This window comes from Clupea harengus, chromosome 4, assembly GCF_900700415.2.
Source record: "Clupea harengus chromosome 4, Ch_v2.0.2, whole genome shotgun sequence".
Taxonomy (NCBI): Eukaryota; Metazoa; Chordata; class Actinopteri; order Clupeiformes; family Clupeidae; genus Clupea; species Clupea harengus.
Window position 1 is genome coordinate 27,546,931 of NC_045155.1, and position 20,924 is coordinate 27,567,854.

The window sequence follows — 20,924 nt, forward strand, 5'->3', positions numbered from 1 at the left end:
TACAATCTTGATCAAAACACTCACTGCAATCCGTGAATGAAGCCTCTGTACCTTTGAATATTTTGTATTATGCAAAAGAACACCCTCGCGTTTGATGTCGCATTAATGCATTAATGTGCCAAACACAGTGGCGTATGCTACGCTCGACCCTGCCCGTGTGGGGTTGATGCACGGAAGGGACAGTGTGATCTACAACCGCCGAGACAGCCAAGACTGCTCCAAGGTCTACAGGCAAGAAAACATAGCAACGAAGCCGCGAGGCAGGATTTCGCACACAGCAACGCCGGCAACGGCCGACTGAGGAGCACGCCACGTACTCGTTAACGACGCTCCATAAATACACTCAGCTTATTTGAAATATGAACGGAACGCCTATTACGCAAGCAATGGCCGAGACCCCTTGTGTCGGCGAACGGGTGCCCCGTTTCCAGCGTCCACATGGTGAGTAATCATTATTGACAGAGTAAGACGAGAATAAGAGCTCGAGTTTCAGTGTTAACAGTTCGCCAATGCAAGTGTGGTGACGCGCTACATTTTAAAAACGGCGCGATTACGTAATCAATGCAAGCAATGCTTGAAACCATGTTGGTAAATAGTGTGATTGTGTTTATCTGTGAATAGGTTTTCGTCAAGAATTACAATGTATCTTAAAAAAAGAACACAACTTTGCATAGTCTCATTTCGTTTCAAAACTGACATCCTCTTACACGACTGTATAGGCTATTTTTCAATTTAATTTTTGTAGCTTGCAACAGAAAATACCTGTAGCCTTTAAAATCCGCGAGCAAACCACGTCGACCATAAACATTTGAGTGACCGCATGCATTTGACTCCGGACAGAGACGCAGTGTTATATAGCAGGCACATGTGCTTCGCGCAACAACGCAAGTATTTAACTCTGCATACCCGAAACCTGCAAAAGCGTCCTATGTCCGTACGCCTGTTTGGAACAGAATACATACAGGCTACCAGTTATTATTTCCAGCAAATAAACAAAGGCTTGGGGAAGTAAAGTTATCAAGAGTCGACTACTGGTGGTGGATTTACATCGTGGCTCCTTTGACAATAAGTTACACCCCCCACCAGTAGGCTATTGTCTTTCGTTCCTGCAGTTGACAGTTCCTGTTTCAGGACTATACGTTTATCTTGTAGGAACTCGAGGCCTGGTCAGCAGCTAAGGATAGAGCAGAAAGGTTCGGATCAAATATCTCTACGTCGAGGGTCTGGAAGGTGGGGCCCCGGGGTATCGGATCGGGAAGGGACTTTGTGACACCCATCTAGACGGTTGTGTTTGCATCTGTGAAGACCAGGTTTAAGGACAGTTGGCAGTTTCAGTAGAGGTGCAGAAATGGCACAAACGCCTAATAAACCACAAGTTCGGAAACGTTTCCGGTGCGACAGCATAGGTAAGGTGGCACAGTATTTTTGAGGTTTTGAGTCAACAAGAGTTTGCAGTATATAATGCATGATTTAAGTCTTCAAGTCTATGCCTGTCAGGTCATTGACACTATCGTCTGGGTCCTTGGGACAGCTGGTTTTCGCATAGGAGAGTTTTGTCAGGAAAGGCCGAAGTTTGGTTCTTGTAGGGTATGGTAAATGAACCACGTTGATACTTAAGCAGAATGCATAATGAAGCTACTTCAGCCTACTAGAACAAATGAATGCTACTTTATCAGACATACAGAGTAATTCTCAAGCAGAGATAAGCATTTTGGTACAGAGCATCTGGTTTATTATTGTTTCATTGGCTATTAGAACTCAGTAACCGATATTAAGATGGTAACCACAGCCATGGACACCTGTGGTTTGGCATGTGGTTTTGCTGAGCTGTGATTGCAAGCCCAGGCTGTGATTGGCCCAGGAGGAAAACATTCCCAGGAACTGCGATTGTGGGAAATGACATAAGCCTGAGTGTCCTTACACCTAGGCTCAAAGCAGTCCCAGTGCCCACTCTGTCAGCACCTGGCCGCCTGGTTGGAAGGTGTCACCTTACTGGGGGACTTCTCTCAAGGCCTGCCTGACGAGCAGCTGTGGCTGGCATGGATCAGCGCAAGACCCCGGCTGGACATGTCAGGGTGCCATCTCTGGGGGCCACGTTGGGGTACGGAGAGGGGGCACACGGATCAGAGGGGCAGAACCCAGGTGCAAAACACAGAGAAGAGGTCACATTTACATTTAGTCATTTAGTCATTTAGCACACGCTTTTGTCCAAAGCGACGTACAAGGGAAAGAACAGTCAAGCTAAGAGCAATAAACAAATAAATAAATACTACTTTACGTAAGAAATAGAAAAACTACCTAGAAAGGAAAAAGAAGTGCAGGAATGTAACTGCTGAAGTGCAAGTTAAGCGCTAGTCAAGGTGCCAGTTAGGAATCGAGGTGCTCTCTGAAGAGTTGGGTCTTCAAAAGCTTCTTGAAGGTAGAGAGGGACGCCCCTGCTCTGGTAGTACTACTAGGCAGTTCGTTCCACCAACGTGGAACTACAAATGAGAATAGTCTGGATTGCCGTGCTTGCACAGACGGCAGTGCCAAACGGCGCTCACTAGACGAGCGCAGCGTCCTGGGTGTAACATTTCCTTCAACTTCAATTCAACTTCAACTCAACTTCCCTATAGATCACAAACTCATTTCATGCCAGTGTAGGAAGTCAGGCAGTCAGTTACTGGAAAGCTGCATGTGTTCCTGCAGCTCAACTGACAGAGCTAGGTGCTAACACATGCAAGGTCAGGGGTCAACCTCCAGGGATCACACACACACCGATAACAAGTATGTTTAGCTTGAAATGGACGATTCATTGGATAAAACATATTTTGTGTCACACATCAGTGTGTCTCTGATGGTCCCAGAGTGAAGTCTTCCTAAAATAAAAATAAAAAGTGTTCTAAATAGCTCGCCCCTGTCAAATAAGGAGAGGCAGCCATGTCTATGCTGCGAGCGCCATGCAGCCCGTCTGCAACCTGCCACTGTTACCTCAAACAACAAAGTGAGATGAGTCTGGGCCACCTAGTTAGTGTGTATGATCTCATACTGTGTTATCTTGTTAGTGCATAATTCCTCCCCCTTTGACCCTAAGGGTCTGGGTTTCAGCTCTGTACAGCTTGACATGTGTGATTGGCCGAGGCCTGTGCCACGGTTTTATGAATGGTCTTTTTCTCACTGTGTGTAACTACTCCCTGAACTGGAGAATGAATCGTAGTAAAGCTAAAGGTCATAAATAGGCTATAACGTTCCCATGAACCAACCATGCCTGCCTGTGACCTGGGAAATGCTTTCTGTTTTTGCGTCTGTGTGTGACGGACTTGGGTCAGAGCGTGTGGTTGATAACAGCCACAGAAGATCAAAGCCGAGGCGTAGCAGACATGAGTCAGCAGCAGCCTAAAGGACAGTGGGTGGCAAGAGGAGAGGCAGTTATGACAGTTATGAGTCTGTTCCTGCCCTCTCGTGGTGGAGCTCGTGGTTGTTGTTGTTTGTGTCAGAGGTGTTTTGTGCAGTAGCCAAACACAGAGAGTATTAAAATGGTGATGGATTGTATCTCCGTATGTATTGGTTAAATAAGATAAACTGTTCTCATGAAGTATGTTTTCATGAGGTATCTGACTGTAAGTCAACCTTAGACAGTATTTTAATGATTCATGTCCTCACACATATTTCACCATGTGGTTCAAATGAATGCCTTTAATGAGGAAGTCAAATCTAGATTTTGTTCTTATGATATGTTAAAAATGTGGGAGTTCTGACTCCAAGGCAGAGAGACTTAATATGTATTTCTCACTCCTGCAGCTACAGCTCTCTGTTAGGGAGACGCTGGGAGCTCAGCCTGGGGTGAGTTCACCCGAGTTCAATGAAGACATCAGGAACAGAATTCAGTTGTGGCTGAAATATTCATGGTAGTGTTGCATTCTCAACATCGTACTCATAATAGCCATCCCTGTTATAGTTACTAGCCTCTTAGCTCCTCGATACTCCCATATTTGAGGTAGTTCAGTGACATTTGTACATTTCAGACTTGTTGGAAAGACCAAAGATCAAGAACGTCTACAAGAATTTTTTAAATATATAATTTAGATATACCTTCAAACAGTCCTGTGTAAATGAGGATATGACCAATCAATGCCAAAAATGTGAGGTCGGTTAAGTTCAGTGCTGCGTAGGCTGGACAGTGGGCAGGTGTAGGAGGTCCAGTCCCCGCTCCAGTGAACCAATCAGATTCTCCCTTTCAGTGCTCAGGTGACTCGGTATTTAGACAGATTCCAACAAGTCTTTGCATTCTTCTGCACGCCTGCTCCTTTTGCCGCCAACCACAGGAAACAAACGACACTCACACACACTTGAGTACGGACGTGCAGACTCACGCGTGCTTGTTAGGACACACACAGACACTGCCCGTTGAAAGATGTCCCACAAACAGACGAAGCTGACGCAGAATCCGCTGCAGAAGATCTGGGTGCCTTGGATGAGCAGCAAGCTGAGCCGCAGGAGAGGGTGTAAGTTACACTCCGCGAGGGAAGAGAGGGAGACTCCTCATTCGTTCTCTTTTTCTTTCTATTTCCTTCACTTTCTTTCTCTCCCACTATTTCTTTCTCTCTCTATATATATATCTTTCTCTGTGTCCCGAACTCCTACATCAAGTTTGTCTCTGCACGTACTCAGTCACTCTGATTAGGATTTTAATCACACAGAGTGCTATCATGCCTACTTCATTAATCATGGGAGCCTTTTTCTCGTTGTCGGTCGGTGACACATATGGTAACTAGCACATGTTTTTGCGTCAGATTGTTCTAGCGTTGGACGGGCGAGGTGGAACAAGTTGTTCAGGTTGGTCGTTCGTGATTCAGTATAGTCATAGCTGTCGTCGTACGTCTGTGAGATTAGAGTGGCACCGCTCTCTCACCCTCTCTGTCTCTGTGTGAGTGATGGGGTGATCACAGCTACAGGCCTCTCGTACGTACTGGCCTCTGATAGCATGGTCCCCAGGAGGTGATTGGCCTCATGGTCAACTGCAGACTCCAATGCCCTTTTGCACTGACGAGTCCTATCGCACACACTGCCCTTGGACATCCACCGTCCACAGATTACATATTGATAGGTCACGTCCCATGGCAATGTTTATGCAGTGATAAATAAAAGTGTCTCCGTGGTGACGTACATCATTGTGTTTGTTGTTATGGGAACAGTGTGAATTATGATTGTGCTCTCTGTGTTTGACAGCCTCTGTGCCCCAGTTCACAAACTCGCCCACCATGATCGTGATGGTGGGCCTTCCAGCCAGAGGAAAGACCTACATCTCCAAGAAGCTAACGCGATACCTCAACTGGATCGGGGTCCCTACCAAGGGTGAGGGGATGATACGCCCATGCACTCACACCCTCCCGTTCCTTACGGCTATGACACATCGGAGTATACAGAACTTTTACTGGGGGGGATGTGAAATAAAATGTTAAATGTTGAATGTTCACTAGTTTGACTGTACTGCCCAAGACACATTTATCCTAACGAAGACCATAAAGGCTAATCCTATCCTATTACAAACACATATACACAAAGACACATAGACACACAGACCCTCACGACATTTCTTGGCAAGGGCTTTGCTTCTGAAAGAGCTATAAAACTTGGAAAAGAGCAACGTACAGCGCTTACATGTTAGCAGGATTGGGAATGTTACTTTTGAAATGTAATAAACTAGTAATAATAATTATAATAATAATAATTATTACTAGTTACCCTGTTCAAAATGTAATAAGGAAAGAAACAGTAGCCCAGAACGGACAAACCAAAACACCGGCTCTAGAGAGGGCCTTTGGCATTTTTATGACGGCCACGTAGCTTCTCAAACACGCTTTGGGCCACCGTAGCTTCTCAAACACGCTTTGGGCCACCGTAGCTTCTCAAACACGCTTTGGAAGGGAGAGGTATTCAGATAGATGCCGCGAAATCCTACATACTGTACTTTCAAAGTTTTTTACCATAAAATAATATATTCAGATATAACCCCTTTGTAATCACCAACATTATGATTAGTTACCGTAATTTAATCACATATATTTTCTCAGTAACTGTAACAGATTACAATTACATTTATTTTGTAATTTCATTACGTAACACTGTTATATATAACTTATTACTCCCCTTCATGTTAGCAAGTTTCACACCAGTTTGCAAAGCCAGTATGGTAGCCAGCAAATCTTTACCAGCGAGGAACTTGTTTTAAAACTTAGGACTCGGGCAGAGGTATTGAAAGCAGCAATCTGAGAGCTATTGAGGCCAAACTTGACCAGCATGTTAATGACCCATGTTGCCTGGGTTACAATAAAGAGTGCGTGGTGATAACCTGTGTTGCTGATGACTTGACCAGCATGTTAATGACCCATGTTGATGTAATGTTTCATGTCCTCAGTGTTCAATGTGGGCCAGTATCGGAGGGATGCAGTACGAAGCTACAAAAACGTTTAGTTCTTCCGTCCTGACAATGACCCATGTTGCCTGTGTTTCAATTAATTGTGCGTGGTGATAACCTGTGTTGCTGATATAATGTTTCTCGTCCTCAGTGTTCAATGTGGGCCAGTATCGGAGGGATGCGGTACGAACCTACAAAAACTTTGAGTTCTTCCGTCCTGACAATGAGGAGGCCATGAAGATTCGCAAGTAAAGAATTATTCTGGATATCAGTTTGTATTGATATTCTATTCTATTTCTATAATGAAACATTATCTTTCCTTCATCTTTGATGGTCATTTGCTGTGCTGTAATAGTTCTCTCTCTCTCTCTCTCTCTCTCTCTCTCTCTCCTTGTGTGCATATGTGTGCGTGTGTGTGTGCGTGTGCGTGTTTGTGTGTGTGTACATGTGTGTGTATGTGTGTGTGTGTGTGTGTGCGTGTGCATGTGCGTGTGTGTGCATGTATGTGTGCATGTGTGTGTATGCCTGTATGTTTGTGTGTGTGTGTCTTTAGGGCTTGTGCTCGTTCTGCTTTGTCGGATGTTGGGACTTACTTCATGCTGGAGCATGGACAAGCGGCAGTGAGTGGAGCTGCCATTTACACATGTTCACAAATACACATATACGTGCGTGCACACACACACACACACACACACACACACACACACACACACACACACACACAGACGCAAGCACACAGTCATTAACTGCTAATATCATTTATATAAACTTTGTACAACATCATAGATATTGCAGCTACTCAAGTTTTCCCCATCCTTTAAGAAAATGCCTCCAAATTGCAAATTACACTTTTTAATGTGTTTTCATGAAGCTGACTTGTGCTGTTTCTTGAATCAGGTGTTTGATGCCACCAATACAACCCGAGAGAGAAGGGAGATCATTCTCAGCTATGCCAAAGATAATGGGTACAAGGTGAGATGGTTTAGTGTTACAGTTTTTAATAAATGCAGAACTGTATATATATATATATACAGAGAGAGAGAGAGAGAGATTATGTATAATTTATTATATATAATAATATATTATATATTTACTATATTATTATTATTATTATTATTATATTAATATAGATATATTTTATATTTATAGTTTATATATTAAATAGTTAATTGTAACTTAAACAGTTTGATAAACATTTCTGATTCCCCTCAGTAAAAAAGATGACTAGCGTTTTTCTGAAACGATAATCAAGTCTGTTGCATTTCGGTGTATGAAGCGTTAACCGTTCCCAATCCTGGCTGGGATATCGCTAAGCAAGCAGACTAAAAAAAGGGACAGTCAAATATTAATACAGCCCTTGCTGTGTGAGCATGAACCATTGCATAAGCAATGAGCCACAGAGTTAGGGAAAGAGTGCAAAGTGCTCTGGGTAAAATGTTCTTCTTTGTTACAGGTCTTTTTCATAGAGTCCATTTGTGATGATCCTGAAATCATTGCTGAAAACATTAAGGTAAAGAAATTACTCTTGTAATAGAATTCCTCATGGCCAGGAAAGTGGCGTGTTGTGGGAGAAATCTGTGTATGAAAGACTGCTTCTCATACTCCCTTAAGAAAAACATGTCATTCAGAAAAGCAGTTTTTTTTGTGAAAACTGCTCAATGAGCCAATAAAATGCACTGAGGGTAACCACTGTAGTACTTAACACACACAGACAAAATGATTGCCCTTTGGCGCCTTGTTGTACAGCTCTGTCTTGCTCTAAACAGCTCAGGTCAGGACTTCCTGTCATGGTTTAAGTGGATTTGCACTAGAATGTACTGGTATTTGTTTTGTTATGTTTGGGCTACTCTTGGTATTACACGTTGCTCGACATACACGGCCCTTAAAAGGTCTCTTGGTATTACACGTTGCTCGACATACACGGCCCTTAAAAGGTCTCTTGGTATTACGCGTTGCTCGATATACACAGCCCTTAAAAGGTCTCTGGTATTTTCACAGCAAGTGAAACTCAGCAGCCCAGATTACATTGACTGTGACAAGGAGGAGGCGGTGGCCGACTTCCTGAAGAGGATCGAGTGCTACAAGGTCACCTACGTCCCCCTGGACGACGACAAAGACAGGTGACACCTCACAGACCGCTGTGTAATAACAGTGGTCGTAAAGTCAGCTCTGTGTTTGAGAGCAAATGTTTTTACACTGCAGTCAAAAAGTCAATCATTGCAAATCATGAGGCTTCTTAAAATGGTATGTCTTCCCAATGCAGAAGTGTTTATATATATGAATACATTTGTATGACAAAGCTTTGAAGAAGCGTTTAATTTTGGCTTGTAGTGATTGCCTTTTTGATTGGTGTGTGAAAGATTTTGCTCTCAAATATGTACATTTTTGATTGTATAACAAAGGCATAAACTCCCCCCAAACGTAGATCTAATCTCTCTCTTCCTCTTCCTCTCTCTCTTTCTTCCATCATCAGTCACCTGTCTTATATAAAGATCTTTAACGTGGGCTCTCTCTTCCTCTCTCTCTCTCTTCCATCATCAGTCACCTGTCATATATAAAGATCTTTAACGTGGGCTCTCGGTACCTGGTGAACCGCGTGCAGGACCACATCCAGAGCAGGATCGTCTACTACCTGATGAACATCCACGTCACACCTCGCACCATCTACCTGTGTCGCCATGGCGAGAGCGAGCTCAACCTCGTGGGGAGGATCGGTGGTGATTCGGGCCTGTCTCCGCGTGGTAGCCAGGTCAGTTTGTGCGTCGAGGAAGAGGATGGTGAGGTTCGGTGGTGCCCGCCTTCACCCTCGCCTGTGTCTGGGTCTAAATGAGCTTTCCTTGATCTGAAGATCTTTTAGCGTCGAGGATGTTTCTGGTGCTTGCCTCAGCCATTTGTGTCTGATGAAGCCTCTAAGTCGAAAAATGTGTGATCACTTTCATGTAGTTTGCCACTCCATGACTGCAAAAGGCAGGCCATCATCAGCTCATTTCAGAAGGGAAGGAAGTACGCCATGTAACAGATTCAACCGAATATGGGTTCTGAGAGTTCTGGGGCAAACCTGTCCAGTATTCTGTTTACTGCACGTGCTCTGGCTCCAAAAAGCACTCGGAAGAAAGAAACTCAGTCTCTTGAAACTTGAAACAGCTCTTATTTTGACAGATCCTGGCTTGATTTCGACCTAACAGAAGGGCATGACACCATGCTGTTCCTGCTTCTAACACTCATTGGTCTGACTGTGCCTGAACAAGTACGCTCTGTATCTGTGCCTGAACATCTGTGACCCAAGTACGCCCTGTATTCCTCTTCAGTTTGCAGGTGCTCTGGGCAAGTACATCAAAAGTCAGAGCATCCCAGACCTGAAGGTGTGGACGAGTCACATGAAGCGCACCATCCAGACGGCAGAGGCCCTGGGAGTGGCGTACGAGCAGTGGAAGGCCCTCAATGAAATAGATGCGGTGAGATTCAAACTGAGTTGAGCTTATGGGAATATACGTCAGCACCAGTGAGGTTAGAGTCAGAGAGGGATGGAAATCCCTGAATGTCATCTGAAATCTTAGGATTATGGTATATAGGTTAAGTCTTTCGTATCTCTGTGCTGTGTTAGGTAGAGGCTATTGTGTCAGTATATTCAGTAGAAAATGTATGTGAAAAAAACCCTGTAATACCATCTTGTTTAAGAAGGTCGATGTGTTGTGCAAAGAGCAAATATACCCAGAAATGAGGAAGGCCTGTACAGGATGAAGCCCTTAAACACATAGTGGTGTTAATGCTGCCATCAGAGATTACTCCATTTGGTTCTCACCAGTGTGTCAAGGACAGTTGTCAAGGACAGTGCGGACCTTTCCCCGGAGGTTGTTGTGTTCTTCCTCCTCCTCCTCCTCTTCCTCCTCATCAGCAGCCGTGTCCCCATCTGTTCTGATTGCAGGGAGTGTGTGAGGACCTGACCTACGAGGAGATCCAGGCGAATTACCCCGAGGAGTTCGCCCTGAGGGACCAAGACAAGTACCGCTACCGCTACCCCAAGGGGGAGGTGAGGAGGAGCGCGCCGCCTGTAATCACAGAGTAATCACAGAGTAATCACAACACTTGACCCGTATCTGGAGAGGGTGGCAGGGTCAGACTGGGTGGACCAGAGCGAGTGTAGGTTTCTGCTGGTTTGGAGGGTTTTGCTGTCAAGCGTCTCAAAAATAGCATCTTGTCCCATGTAGGTACGTGTCAAATGTTTTTGGGGTGATTTTTGTTGGTGTGTAGTGCACTTCTAATACCAAGGTCATGGGCTCATCTGCAAGAACAGATAAGTGGGAAGTTAACTCATACCTTCAAAAGAGGTACCATTATAATGTTGAAGCATTACAAATCATTTGTAGAATTATTGTTTAGAGTTAAAGAGTATAATTGTTATATAATACAATATTGTTCAAACATAGTAAGCTAGAAATTGTTCGGCTTGCACATTCAAGAAATGCAGAAAAAAATAGTCATTGGAATTTAGCTAGTCACATCATCAAAAAGGAATGGAAATGTATTAGAATTGTGAGAAAAGTATGAAGTTTACTTGGATGAAGGTGTGTGATCAGAATAGAGTGAAAATTATAGTGACATTTGGGGGGGGTGTGTAAACTTTTTCATCAGTGTGCACAAAGAACCTAGACAGTACAAAACAGTTCAGAAAGTACCAGATGTGTGAATGTTTTGAAGCCCTGTGATTGGCTGCATGGATGAGTATGAGTTGTGTTGTGGCCCTGTGATTGGCTGCATGGATGAGTATGAGTTGTGTTGTGTCCCTGTGATTGGCTGCAAGGATAAGTATGAGTTGTGTTGTGGCTAGGGCTGAACGATTAATTGCATTTGCGATTTAATCGCGATATGATAGAACGCGATTTTCTAACCGCAACGTTCACGATTAAAAACGTGATCTAAAAAAATAAAATAAAAATATATCATTTTTTTTTTTTTTTTTCTTAAGATGGTAAATTTTGCACACAGTGTTTAAAAAGTGAATGCCTTGTGTTTATTCTTACAATGACTGTTTAAATTACTTAAATGCACAGTGGAAAAGCCACCGATTTGTTGTTCTTGATTCTGTAATGAGCAGTTAAATAAAAATAAAAATTATGGGAAATAATATTTTACACTACATGTATCTAATATTGTCTTGGTCATATTGAAATAATTCATTACCATTTGTTGGGGAAAAAATTAGGATAAAATAAAAAAATTGCATATTAAATCGCAATCGCAATATTGGGGGAAAAAATCGCAATTAGATTATTTTCCCAAATCATTCAGCCCTAGTTGTGGCCCTGTGATTGGCTGCATAGATGAGTATGAGTTGTGTGGTGGCCCTGTGATTGGCTGCAAGGATGAGTATGAGTTGTGTGGTGGCCCTGTGATTGGCTGCAAGGATGAGTATGAGTTGTGTGGTGGCCCTGTGATTGGCTGCAAGGATGAGTATGAGTTGTGTGGTGGCCCTGTGATTGGCTGCAAGGATGAGTATGAGTTGTGGTGGCCCTGTGATTGGCTGCAAGGATGAGTATGAGTTGTGTGGTGGCCCTGTGATTGGCTGCAAGGATGAGTATGAGTTGTGTGGTGGCCCTGTGATTGACTGCAAGGATGAGTATGAGTTGTGTGGTGGCCCTGTGATTGGCTGCAAGGATGAGTATGAGTTGTGTTGTGGCCCTGTGATTGGCTGCAAGGATGAGTATGAGTTTTGTTGTGTCGCTGTGATTGGCTGCATGGTTGAGTATGCCTTGTGTTGTGTCCAGTCGTATGAGGACCTGGTGCAGCGGCTGGAGCCGGTGATCATGGAGCTGGAGAGGCAGGAGAACGTGCTGGTGGTGTGCCATCAGGCCGTCATGCGCTGCCTGCTCGCCTACTTCCTCGACAAGAGCGCAGGTGAGCTTTAACCAAGAAAGCATTTGGACACCCCGGCCTTTGGCAGTATGCTCTTAAGAATTAACAAATAATTACAATGTTCTTATTACGTTATACTAAAATATTTATATTAAAATGTGTTTTTTGACATGTATTAATATGTACTTGAGGGGAAAATATGATATTATCTGTTGCTTAGGTATTAGCCCTTTAATAAGGACATTAAGTAGTTTTATTATATGGCAACGACAGTACGAGCATTCTGATTGGCTAATGGGTAGTCATGCCAGCCGCGTATTGACCTCCTCGCCGGTCTGCCGGTCTTATACGTATTATTATTGCCCTCCTCTGACGTCATCTTAAAAATTAGCGATATTGATAGACATCAAGAAAAGAAAAAAAAAGAAAAGTCAAATGAAATTCAGAAGCAGCGAAAATGTGTTGATGAAAGTGATGATGAAGACTAGACTACTATAGTTTGAATCACTTGTGTTGTTACTTTACTGTAAATAGGGGTTATGCGCAACAGTCTTTCTTCTAGACTCTTCTTCTTAAAAAGCCATTTTAGCTGAACCGTTTTCTATTTATCATTTCTATTTATCATTGTAACTGGCAAGTAATTGGTTGCTAGGCAACGCCTGAAACAAACTGCGTTGTGAGAAGACTTGAGAGCTGAACAAAACGACATGTTTTCTATTTACAATTACCATTTTTTTTCATTTACAAAATGAAAGGAGCTAAAAATGCCATATAATAAACAACTTACTAACCTCGACCGTTCGGTCATGCAGGGAAATATCAGACTGAGGCTTTGCCGTATCAACCTCGCTATCGCTCGGTCGATACGTTACAGCCTCAGTCTGATATTTCCCTGCATGACCTCACTCTCGGTTAGTAAGTAGTTAATACCACTATAAAGCATTTTTCCATTTGAAAGTGCTTGGAGGTTTTGGTCTTGCTGTTGACTTGCCTGACTGCCCTGCTTCTCTCCCCTCCCAGAGGAGCTGCCCTATCTGAAGTGTCCCCTACACACAGTGCTGAAGCTCACGCCCGTCGCGTACGGTCAGTACAGCTCCAAAGCTCCTGTCTGTCTCACTGCGATTTGGCTGTCGTCCTTCAGAAGAGACAAACTCACAAGTTCTCTCCTCTGCTCTCTATTTTCATCCTCTTTCACCCCCCCCCCCCGTTACTCTCTCTCTCTCTCTCTCTCTGTCTCCTGCAGGGTGTAAGGTGGAGTCTGTGTCCCTGAACATCGAGGCGGTGAACACACACAGAGACAGGCCCGCGGTGAGTGCCTGTGACAGGGTGGCAGAGAGCTCGTAGGTAGGAAACACTTAACGGGGGCTGCCCCGAGGCCCACGCCCATGCCCATGCCCACGCCCACGCCCACGCCTGCCCGTCACACATGTGTGCAAGGTTGTGATTGAGATGGCAGATGGATGCTGCAGCATTTTGCGCTCGCTATCTCTCGGTCTCTCTCTCTCTCTCTTTCTATCCCTCTCTCTTCCTCTCTCTCTCTCCCTCTCTCTTCCTCTCTCTCTCTCCCTCTCTCTCTCTTTTTCTATCCCTCTCTCTTCCTCTCTCTCTCTCCCTCTCTCTCTCTTTCTATCCCTCTCTCTCTCTCTTTCTATCCCTCTCTCTTCCTCTCTCTTCCCCTCTCTCTCTCTTTCTATCCCTCTCTCTCTCTCTTTTTCTATCCCTCTCTCTTCCCCTCTCTCTCTCCCTCTCTCTCTCTTTCTATCCCTCTCTCTCCCTCTCTCTCTCTTTCTATCCCTCTCTCTCTCCTTCTCTCTCTGGATGAGCATGGAGAGGCTGGGAGAGAGGATCTGGGCTTGACCTTCTCTGAAGAACGAATGTCACTCATCCAGATGTAACTGTCTTCAGTGAAGCCGGCGCCCTTTTTGCCCTCCCTAGTCCTTGTCCCGTCTGATTTTGAGGATGCTGTTGCCATGACGCCTGAATGCCTAGAATACTGGTGCTTAGCCTCTGCCTAGACAACGGCTGACTCAGGAATGAATTGGGCTGTGATGTCTCAATCGTCATCTGAGGATCCTCTTCTGTGCAGTGCAGTTGTGGTCCACATCCGTTCAAGAGTCGCCTCGTATCTTTAGGCCTTCTACAAGGGCAGGGTTCCCACCATCACGGAAATCCTGGAAAAGTCATCGAATTTTAAAATCCCATTTTCCAGGTTCTGGGAAAAGTCATGATAATCAGTCAATCCATTGGAAGTTTTTGAAAAGTCATGATAATCAGTCAATCCATTGAAAGTTTTTGAAAAGTCATGACATTTCGATTTTGTTGTATGTGGGTCTAATGAAGTTACTTATGTTATTATACTGTTTTATTGCGTGATCCAGTTTGTAGTTGAATTGACAAAGTGAAGCTAGTCTAATAGAAAGGTTATGGAAAAGGTTGTTCAATTTTCAATAGGCCCAATCTGTGCTGTAAAGTACACAAATTGCGTACTTGTATCTTGTGATGGGTCATGCAGATTTCATTAAAGGTCCTTGAAACGTCACGGAAAGGTTTGGAAATGTCAATGAAAATGGGTGGGAACCCTTAAGGGGATTTAAACGATGTTGTGTTCGAGGGTGTCTTTGTGTGCCGGCGCTTCTTAGGCGGAGCCACATTTGTGTCAATAAATTACAGCCAAACTACCACCAGTAGTTCTGCCTTTTGGTTCAGGAACTGTCCTAGTTAGCAAATTGAGATAGCTACTCGCTTAGTAAAAACTGTAACTCTCACTCTCTGGTCTTGGGAATCCTAAAGTGTGTAGTGTGTAGAGTAGTGTGAAGTGTGTAGTGTGTAGAGTAGTGTGTAAGTGTGTAGAGTAGTGTAGTGTTGTGTGATTTAGTTTGGTGTGTCATGAACTCTTACTCTCTGGTCTTGGGAATCCTAACGTGTGTAGTGTGTAGAGTAGTGTAGTGTTGTGTGTCCTGAAGTGAGGCCCTTGTTCCCAATGCCATGGTTTTAAGCTCCACATGTGGTCCCTGCAGGGAGATGAGCCTCCGTGCACCCTCCTCGCGCCCCCCTCCCGCCACCACTCTCGTGCCCAGCCCATGGCCAGCCCCGTGCCCACACGAGCCCCACGCCTACAGGATCTGGGGGTCACCAGTCTTAGTTTGCAGGTACTGCAGTGTGAAGACACAACCGAGCGATCGATACCACACTCGTTTGAAGTTAACCTTAATTTCAACAATAACAATTCTCTTTCAGTCACTTCTAATTGCCCCCTGTGTTGTCACGCCACAGTGTTCCTCAACCACTGCTTTGCCTGTCAGGAACAGCTGACTGTTCTTTCCCAACCGATTGCCCTTGCTTCAGATTCATAAACATTCTAATGTGGAATTATGGCCAAGCAGCACTCTTATCAGCCTCTTAATTTCCCTGGTGACCTTGTTTTGGGCATTCAAATGTGATTTTTGGTGATGGGTGTACTATTAACAATGACCATTAGGTGGTGGTAGAAATCATAATCCTTTAGTTATTAATCAGTACTGAGACACAAATGTACATTTGTATATGTGTATGTGTGCATGTGTCCTAGTTTCTCTCTGTGTGTGAACACTTGTTTGCATGAAAATGTGCACAGCAGACAGCATGTGTGTGTGTGTGTGTGTGTAATTTTAATCAGTGAGGCGCATTGCCATGGAAATGATTAACAAAGCACTGGAAAGAAAAAGCATCTGTGTTTACGTAATGGTTCAATGTGTAGTGTGTGTTTACAGCAGTTCCGGTGTGTGTTCAGCCCAGTGTGTGTTTCAGTTTGGCGACGTGTGTTTACCGTGTCCCCATTTGCTTGGTACAGACTCAGTTTCCATGGTAATGTTAGTCTTTCTGGGCCTGTGTGTTAAACGCCTCCCGTGGACCATGCCAAGCTCCGGCAGATTCAGCTGTGAAGTGCTCCATGTGACACGCAGTGGAGAGGAAAATAATGTTTGTTTTAAGATCCTTTAAATCTTATCTCTGTCTGTTTCCCTGTGACTCTTTCTCTCTCTCTCTCTGTCTCTCTCTCTCTCTCTCTCTCTCTCTCTCTCTCTCCTCCCCACCTGTCTATCTCTCCATCTCTTTTTTCCCCCTCTCTCTCTCTCTCTCGCTCTCTCTCCCTTGCTGCTGTCCCAGAACGTGGAAGTCAGCCGAGAGCCTGAGGAGGCCCTTCTGACCGTTCCAGACCACATCTAGAGGACCAGAGAGAGACGCTGACCGTCCCACAACCGCACAATATCTGTCCTCGAACCCTTAACGTCAAATGACCTTTACTGTTGTTGTTTTTTTTTGTATCAACATATGATGTCATGGTGAAGTGTGTGTGTGTGTGTGTGTGTGTGTGTGTGAGTGTGTGGTAGAAAGAGGTTCTCTGGTTGTTGTTGTTGTTGTTTGTCTGGGGCAGAGAGAGGACTCAGTGGCTCAGCTGTTGGTGTCAGCTGTTGCAGTGGATCAACTGCTGGGGTCTGACGGCCGTAATCTACTCTCTTCGCGAGGGGATATAATTTTGCTCCAATGAAATTGCACAAGATGAAGCGATGAATATTTTAATTTATGTGCAGAACTCACACCAAGGACGTTCCTTGCACGGGAGGTTTTTTTTTTATCCCAGCAGCAACTGTAGAACAATAAACCTCAGAAACTGACTGATTGTGGACGGGACTGCAAAGTACTCAACGGTTACCCACAATCCTTTGCGGTCAGAGAGCTCAGCTACCATCTTCCTGTATAAACTCAAACCTGGGATGTTTCCTGTGCCCCTACCAATGTGCCTCATCCGTGGCTGGGGTAGACTGAGGAAGCTGACAGGCTTTTTAAACATTCAACTGTGAAAAGGAACAAAGGGACCTGACCACTGCCGTGCTGTTGTTGTAATAGACTTTCACAGCGATAAGCTCATAGTGCTTTGCATGTCAGATTTAATGGAAGAAAATAGGTAACTGAGGTTGCTGTATATGGTTTCTGTCCTTTTAGGCTGAGTATGTTTACAATTCAGTACATACAGAAATATCCACAGCTAAGCTTAATGGACTCACCCTTATATGAAGCACTAACGTGTTAGTTCCTTTGTTACCGCTCACTGGAGAACCTCAGGACCATCTCTAGATCCGCACTGCTCAAAACCCAGGTTAAATGAGGAGAAGTCTCAAATTGTGCACATTTTAGTGAGCTGAGGATCATTGAAATCACGTAGATCTGTGAATTATGCTGTTCACCCATCATCACATTTGTTCTTTTCAAAATGAAACACAGCAAAACCTCAGTGGAATAGTTAGTGTAATGTAGAAGTGCAACCCCTCGATTTATCTGTGGTTCTAGAACTGTCCAGTCCTTGGTCAAATACACACCAAGGTGTATATGCAAACGCTCGCACACACATATTTGGAAATGTAAAACATAAAAGTGAAATAATAATATGTGCACTTTTCTATACATTGTGAATATAATTAAATCCTTCGATCTTGTGCCAGCGATGAAATCATAACCACGAATATGCTATATATTCCTGACGTGATGAAAGTCTATTCAAAGAGTTTCTCTCGTGTTAACATGGATCATCTCTCAGTACGAGCTTGACTGATTGGTTTCAGCCTCTCTCACTGGTGCTGCACAGAAGTGGTTGTTTGGTCTCGTGGGTGCCATGTTGAATATAGGATCAGTTGGGGAACGTTTTCTCGAGAGGGTGTGATCTTATTTTGTGCCTCTCCAATAAAAATCTAAGCCATCCTTTGAAAAGTAGCACACCTGTGATACATAGTGGTTAATAGCAAACCAATGTTTTTTTTTTCCTGAACAAGTTGTGTGTTTGTGACATGTCCTGACAGTGTGTCCTTACTGTCTGTGTGCTGTGCCGTGAGTGTTCTTCTCTGTAGTTTTGGCAACTGTAATGGTCACAGTTATCGCAGAGCACAGACACCTATAGATGATATCCGTGTCATTAATGTCACATGATTACAGACACCTATAGATGCATCAGTGTCATTAATGTCACATGACTATGGGATGACGGTTTGGGTTGTGTGTGGACATCTTGACGAAACGACTGCAACAACGGAGACGCATGTTTTCGCTGCTGGTTTTTCCTGAAAGTCGTCTAAATTCCAGTAGCCTCTGTTGAGCAGGGGCAGCTGGGACTCAATAAAGGGACGCGAACAGAAAACATCCCCTGGACGGGAGAGGAGAATGACTTTAATGTGCAATTTACTGTGACCGAAAAAAGCAATGATATGTAAAGAGAATTTTTTTTTTTAAATTACTTTTATTTTTGTTGGCACAAACAAAATAAAACAAGAAGCAATGTCACCATCTCTGGGTCTCTGAACAGCCTCCTTTACACTTATTAGGACTCTTTCCTTTAAAAAAATAAACCACATGCAGTTTATTTCAGTAGCAAGTAAATTACAAAACGATTAAACATCTGTACAAAATAGATATACACAAAAGTGTGTGCAGCTGTCATTAAAAATGAAGGCTTCCCGGCACTCACAGTCCTCTCTCTCTCTCTCTCTCTCTCTCTCTCTCTCTATCTCTATCTTTGGCTGGCCTCCGCAGCCGTGGCCTTCTTCAGTCCCCTCTCTCTCTCTATCTCTATCTTTGGCTGGCCTCCGCAGCTGTGGCCTTCCTCAGTCCCCTCTCTATCTATCTCTGGCTGGCCTCCGCAGCCGCTGCCTCCCTGTACTGCTGGGTCCAGCTGTGGGGGTCTTGATCAAAGAGCTGTAATGGAGGACAACATCATGTTAGAGGATCGCTCTCTCTCTAACTCAAACACACACACACACACGCACTCATCCTAGACAATTATGCTTTGTGCTTTTCCAGTTCTGTGGCTTCCAAAATACAATGATGGATACATTGATTGTGTATTTTATTGTTGTTTATTATTATTTCATTTTTTGTATTTAATAGTAGATACAAGCAGAGCATAGACTAATTACCTCTCCCACGATCTCCAGAAGCTTCTTCTTGGAGACTTCCTTCTCAGCGCGCACACCCCAGCGGAACTCAAACTCCACAGGATCAGTGTGGGGGATTCTGGCAATCTCCAGATACCTAAAAAAAAACATCATCTCATTATTCTGCCACACACACACACACACACACACACACACACACACACACACACACACACACACACACACACACACACACACACACACACACACACACACACACACACACACACACACACACACACGAGGCCCTAATTTGATTGACAGGCAACTGGCAACAAGCAAAGTCATTTAGCTAATTTCATACCATGGGCAAGATCCTAAGCGCAAACTGATGGAGATAATTTCCAAACACTGTTAATGACTTAAGAATATAATAATTAAGTCCCTTGTATATTATATTACCTTATATGAATCATGTACTTATGTAAGCAGGAACATGGCTTTTCTGTGTTTCTGCGTGTGTGTAACTTTGAATATTAGGTGCCACTTAGTCTACATTTGTACAAGAGCATGTTTAGACCAGAGGTGATAAGCTTCTTCCGACCTTGTGCAAAACTGCCATCCTTGCAATATAGGGAGCCTCAGACGTCAGAGATCCACCACGTGATTATCCCTGCTGAAAACCAAACTTCTGTCTATATAAACCTTCTGCGATGTGTTTATCAGGGCTTCACTTTCAGCCTTGTGCTGGGAGTGAGCCCAATTAGAATTGTTGTTTGTCTAATAAATATACTTATATGCAGCTCCGGAGTCCTGAGGTAACTAGGGTGAATTTTCACCGAACACAAACATGGATGGGTCAGCGCAATGCTCCCAACACACCACACAACAGCTTTAGTTCACGTGCGACAGACTTTGCCAGTTGCCCGTCAATGAAATGAATGCCCACAGTGTGTGACGCCCATAGGGTTACCTGCACTGGGCACCGACACACACCCCAGTGCCCATATTGTGTGTCACATACTTATTTATTTATTGATTGATTGGTTGTTCTTTGCAGTAGGCCGACGCCTACTCACTGGCACAGACCTGTCACTCATTAATCAATCACAAGGTCTTTGAAAGCAGGCTCATGCATGAGACTTCTCACTTTTAGTAAGAAACTTTAAGTGCGATTTAGGAGCACCTTTAGTGCTAAGATAAAATGCTTTGTGAATACAGGCCCAGACCCCTAACAAACAACATTCATTATTTCACTACACACACGTCACAGGCATCTCATAGGTACTGGCTGGGTACCGATGTGCGCAATCCATGCATCGCGTCACCAAACACACAGTTTCACCTTATCACAGCGGATTAATATGAAAGAGGGAAGAGAGAAGTCATTAATGTTGGGTCAGGGTTGCCCCAGACAACCGCTCAGTGATGTCTGTCTTTGGGGCCTGACCGCATGTTTATCTATGGTGTGGTATAAACCGGTTGTCTATGGTCTTAGAGACACCAGCTCTGATCACACCAAGCTCCCAGCCACAGTCAGGGTTTGAACCTCTGACTTCTGCCCCTCTGATCTCAGGTCACCTGTATCAGCATTGTGAGCTATTGTGTTCCCTATACTGATCTGGTGCCAACCTGAGCCACCAGGGTGAAGGGGGGGGGGGGGGGGGGGTTGGCAGGTGTGATGGCACCTCATTCACACGTCCTGGTACACATCACAGGTGTGACTAAGGGTTTAAAGGCCCATGACGAGGCATTCAAGAAATAGGTGACTGACC

At 44.2% G+C, this 20,924-nt stretch overlaps 2 protein-coding genes and 1 non-coding gene across 10 annotated transcripts in view; 1 reads left to right on the top strand and 2 right to left on the bottom strand.

The window, feature by feature from the left end:
* On the top strand, positions 1–18,564 carry LOC105900165 (6-phosphofructo-2-kinase/fructose-2,6-bisphosphatase-like). 6 transcript variants are annotated; one of them, XM_012827423.3, is made up of 15 exons: positions 1–441; positions 5,209–5,334; positions 6,549–6,645; positions 6,951–7,017; positions 7,295–7,369; positions 7,851–7,907; positions 8,396–8,517; positions 8,939–9,146; positions 9,706–9,852; positions 10,323–10,427; positions 12,163–12,292; positions 13,271–13,333; positions 13,494–13,558; positions 15,268–15,399; positions 16,394–18,564. In XM_012827423.3, the coding sequence occupies exons 1-15, from the start codon at positions 360–362 to the stop codon at positions 16,451–16,453; spliced, it is 1,536 nt and encodes a 511-aa protein (XP_012682877.1). In that variant the 5' UTR covers positions 1–359; the 3' UTR covers positions 16,454–18,564. The 6 variants fall into 6 exon arrangements, with proteins under 6 accessions (XP_012682877.1, XP_012682882.1, XP_012682878.1 ...); XM_012827424.3 differs by lacking the exon at positions 1–441 and adding an exon at positions 914–1,406; XM_012827422.3 differs by lacking the exon at positions 1–441 and adding an exon at positions 4,259–4,484.
* The window catches only part of ndnl2 (necdin-like 2), a 6,661-nt gene continuing 4,293 nt past the window's right edge, over positions 18,557–20,924 (bottom strand). For all 3 annotated transcript variants that reach the window (XM_031566901.2, XM_012827442.3, XM_031566900.2), the window contains exons 10-11: positions 19,192–19,306; positions 18,557–18,970 (exon numbers count right to left, since the gene is read on the bottom strand). In XM_031566901.2, coding sequence (XP_031422761.1) covers positions 18,896–18,970; positions 19,192–19,306 — 190 coding nt within the window. In that variant the 3' untranslated portion in view covers positions 18,557–18,895. The remainder of the gene's footprint in view (positions 18,971–19,191; positions 19,307–20,924) is intronic.
* Positions 20,539–20,671, bottom strand: LOC116220407. Its single transcript, XR_004163647.1, has one exon. It is a non-coding gene; the product is annotated as a small nucleolar RNA SNORA11 (small nucleolar RNA).

Excerpts from the sequence above, each read along its gene's own strand:
- LOC105900165 (XM_012827422.3), top strand. The coding sequence starts at position 4,394 with ATGTCCCACAAACAGACGAAGCTGACGCAGAATCCGCTGCAGAAGATC. Across the intron at positions 6,646-6,950 it reads GAGGCCATGAAGATTCGCAA|GGCTTGTGCTCGTTCTGCTT; the intron begins GTAAAGAATTAT and ends GTGTGTCTTTAG. Across the intron at positions 7,018-7,294 it reads TGGAGCATGGACAAGCGGCA|GTGTTTGATGCCACCAATAC; the intron begins GTGAGTGGAGCT and ends TTCTTGAATCAG.